At 33.5% G+C, this 3951-nt stretch overlaps 1 protein-coding gene across 1 annotated transcript; it reads right to left on the bottom strand.

Annotated features, from left to right (window-relative positions):
* Positions 1 to 1089: 1089 nt before the first annotated feature.
* On the bottom strand, positions 1090 to 3480 carry LOC111404256. The gene is made up of 2 exons (XM_023033066.1): positions 2470 to 3480; positions 1090 to 1337 (listed from the first exon to the last, which is right to left on the bottom strand). Exon 1 carries the CDS (start codon positions 3358 to 3360, stop codon positions 2494 to 2496), a length of 867 nt encoding a protein of 288 aa, XP_022888834.1. The 5' UTR covers positions 3361 to 3480; the 3' UTR covers positions 1090 to 1337; positions 2470 to 2493.
* Positions 3481 to 3951: the final 471 nt, after the last annotated feature.

Below are 3951 nucleotides of genomic sequence, written 5' to 3'. Positions count from 1 at the left end.
CAGTTGTACAATCTTTATTAAAATTTATTGTTGATAATTTTGGTAGTTTCAAAATTTGACCGTTCATTTAAAAAACAATTTTTAAAATAAATAAATGTGATGCCGTCAAATGTGAAATTATCAATTAAAATTGTACAAGTAACATAATTCAATCCATACTCTTGCATATCTCACTATATTACGTACAAATTTAGTCATATCTGATAGAGATTATAATCAAATTTTTAATAAATTTTAATAGGAGCTGATGAAATGTTAAGATGAAAAGTTGTGAAATTTAAACACTATATACTTAAAATCAAACAATGACCTAATTTAAATTGACAAAATTGCACGAAGTTGAACTTCAACCGTTAAAATCAAGCTATTTTGATCTTTGAATTTTCATGTTGCAAGTAGTTTTTGATGATGCAAATCGTACATTGATATTTTATTTTATTTTAGTTTTGTCAAAAAGATTAGTATTATTGTACTTCAAATAAAATAAAATACTGAAAAAGGAAGAAAAAGAGAGTGAAGAAAAGATTAGCGATCGGTGCTACGAGGAGTGTTGGGATCGAGCGGATAGGAAAATCAAGATGCGCCACGAGGGTGAGTTAGTTGGGGTTGTGAAACCAGGGGTTGGAGAAAATGGAGCAGAGCGGGCTAGGGTAGTGCGAGTTGAAGTGAGTTGCTAGGGTGGATGAGAGTGGGATAAGGAGATTTTACTTTTCCATTCTTTTTATTCTCTTTTGTATATGGATTAATCTCTTTGTATCGAGGGGGGTTTACCGAAGCGTTTACCCCCATCTCACAAACACGCGGGCCCCGCGTGTATTTAATAATGTCGAGTCGTGGTCCCCACCTTGATGATGTGAGTAGGATGTAAACAGTTAGGTAAATCATTATGTACGTGTAGCACGATCCTTTGTATATTTAGCATCTATTTGACAAGAATTAAAATTTAGATTTCGATGTACATCAAAATCAATAATTAATTTTAACAACATATTTTATAAAATTCACAACTTTTGAACCATACATTTCATCAAATTTTTTACTTTCAAAATTTACTAAAAATTTAATTTTAATTCCCATAAAATAGGGACATAGTTTATTAAATTCTTCCAACTCGACAATTTCAATAAATATTTAGACACAAACGTCACAAATTTCCATTTCAGTACAACAAAATTTGTACTATACAAATTCCCAAACATGAAGAAATTTTAAAGTAAATAATAAATATATAGGAAGTAGAGGGTTGATGACTGAATATCTATTTTTACGCTACCAACTCAAGATGCTTCATCATCATATGTACGGAAAACTTCTTTACAAGTGAACAATATCAATTCCTACAAATAATAGATGTGTTATATTTTCCCACATACACTACCCAACAAAAATAAATAAATAAATAAAGTTCTTCTTCACTATGAAAAATAAATAAATAAATAAATAATAAGATCATTGGAGTATCTTAAAGTAGAGAACATCAACTACTCAAACAATCATCTTCAATAATTCAACAATGTTAGATCATGAAAATAAAGGTTATCTATATAGATTATTGTTATTTTTTGAGATGAGAGTATGAACACCATAATAAGATAATTCTTTCTCAATAAGTCAATTATTACTTTCAAAATAAGAAATTTTCAAAATTAAAAATTATAATGAAAAAGAGCTACATATATATTGAAATATATTTGGAAAAAACTATTTTTTTTTTCCTTTTCTTTTTTACTTTGTTAAAGCTTAGCCGAACACACTGTGCATGCATGCATATGCATATCATATGGAATAGTATGGATTCTATATGTGTTCCAATGAGTTTATAAATAAGATCAGCAATTCAATGTTCTTGATATTTTAGTTTTGAAGTCAAGTCAATTATTAACACACGTGATGAACTTATAAAACTAAAGATTCACAAATTTAAATCTTTAATGTTTAAAAAAATTAATTACGTCTTTAGGGCAAAAAAAAAAAAAACTATAATTAACAAAGAGAAAGATCAATAATCACAAAATGAAATGCCGATTATTATCCTGTTTGAGCTCGATTAAAAGATTAATAACTCATTTTGAAATATTAGATTGATGAAAAATGTGTAGGTAAAATATAAGAATTTTTTTTTTATATTTATTAGTAATATTATTTTATTAAAAAAAGTGTAATTGAAAAAAATAGAGAGAAAAATATACTTTGAAAAAAAAAAAATCAAACAAAGTTTATTATAATTGTACGATTCAAACATTTTCTTTATATATAAATTCTGACGTTTCACGCAATCATTACATTTGCATTTCATGCCATTGCTTAGACTCATATGTATGATAAATAATTAAAAATCATTATAAATGCATATGTACATGTTGAATTAATTAGATTTTCAACATGCATCCACGGTTAATTTATTATTACCTGCTAATATATATTATATATATAATTTCCCTTCTTTAGGAATTAATTATATATTAATACCTTAATTTTGGAAATTAAGCAGCTTCATCTTCCTAACCGAAGCGCAGCTTTGGAATCGAGCCTCCATGCAAATCCCCCAAAATCCATCTTCCAAACGTCACACGGCATCGTTTCGAAGTGCTTCTCCTTACCCCGTGGCTGTCGGTACACCACCCTAACTGTGCATGCAAATGCAGGCCAATGTACGGCGATTTTATCCTTAACCACCAGCCACACCGTTATCTCCGCCGCCGGCTCTTCCTCGTCCAGCGGATCCACCATCCTCCGGTAAGCGAGATTCACCCAACGTACCTTATCGAAACTGTCTGATATCAGACTAGGACACGTGTCCACTTCTAGACTCTTCATCTTCTCCATGTCCGAACCTCCTAACCCTCCTCCATCCACCCACATATTTGTCATTTTGTCTATCGTCACCCACGACTCTACCACTCTCCCAGGCGGCGCCACCGACGTCCGATCTGACTGATCCGGCAAAGAAACGGCAGCGTATTTGCTGCTATTCTCCGGATTATTGAAGTTCATCAACATCGGTTTCCGCTGCACCGAAAAATCAAGAGTTTTCATAGATCCAGTTGCAATCTGAGACTGTAACCCTAGATTTACAATCTCTCCTTCAACCTCCATTTTTTTTCTTTCTTTACCATCAATCAACTTGCTACTGCACTTCTTATTATTCCTCTTAATCCTAACGTACTTTCTCCTACTTTTTCTCTTCGTTCCAGCCTCAAACTTCTTCACCCCTGGATTTGTGCCGGAAACTGAACCTTCGTCCACCGGCTTCGGAGCGATCGGCCGGAACTTGAGCATAATCCGGTTGATTATCGTCTTATCATGCGCCCCTTCGGCTCCGGTGCGTAGTGGAGAGAGCCAGTCCATTGCACCATCCATCCCTCTCAACCAGCTCTCTTTCTGCCAAATATTATCTTTCTAAGGTTGAATATATAACCAGAGGCGCCTAACCATAATTATTAAGTTGGACTCTGTTTTAAAAAGTTAACATTAGCATTCATGTAAGCGACCTAACATTTTACCCTTTCACGTGCTGTCGTTGGCTGGTTTAAAACTTTAAATATTGATCTTAGTCATTGTTTGGCTTTGATTATTTTAGAATGATTTTTCAAAAAGTGAGTTTTTGTAGAACGTTTGATTAAAAATTAGAACAAAAATGAGTCCGCACGTAAAATTATATATTAAAGGTTAAACCTCAACCTTGAAGGCCCCCACCTTCCCGCTCTTAGAGTTCTATGAGGGAGGTAAATTGCGGGATGTGCCCCAACAAGTCAGGGAACAAGAGTTGGCTATATATTGCGCCTACAAGGAGTCCAATTCCATGTCTCAGGAATCAAACTTCCACATTGCGGCTGCCAGTAAGGCGTGAGATAACTTCACTCCTGTTCTTTGCGTCACTAGGCTATGCCCCGGGGACAACACCCCCTATATATTGAAAGAATGTACGATTGAGATTTTGAAAAAATCAAA

The sequence above is a fragment of the Olea europaea genome, chromosome 11, assembly GCF_002742605.1.
Source record: "Olea europaea var. sylvestris chromosome 11, O_europaea_v1, whole genome shotgun sequence".
Classification (NCBI taxonomy): Eukaryota; Viridiplantae; Streptophyta; class Magnoliopsida; order Lamiales; family Oleaceae; genus Olea; species Olea europaea.
The sequence above is the reverse complement of the archived record's forward strand: the minus strand, read 5'-3'. Positions and strand labels throughout refer to the sequence as shown.

Bases quoted from the DNA above. Each gene is read 5' to 3' on its own strand.
- LOC111404256 (XM_023033066.1), bottom strand. From the start codon at position 3,360: ATGGATGGTGCAATGGACTGGCTCTCTCCACTACGCACCGGAGCCGAA.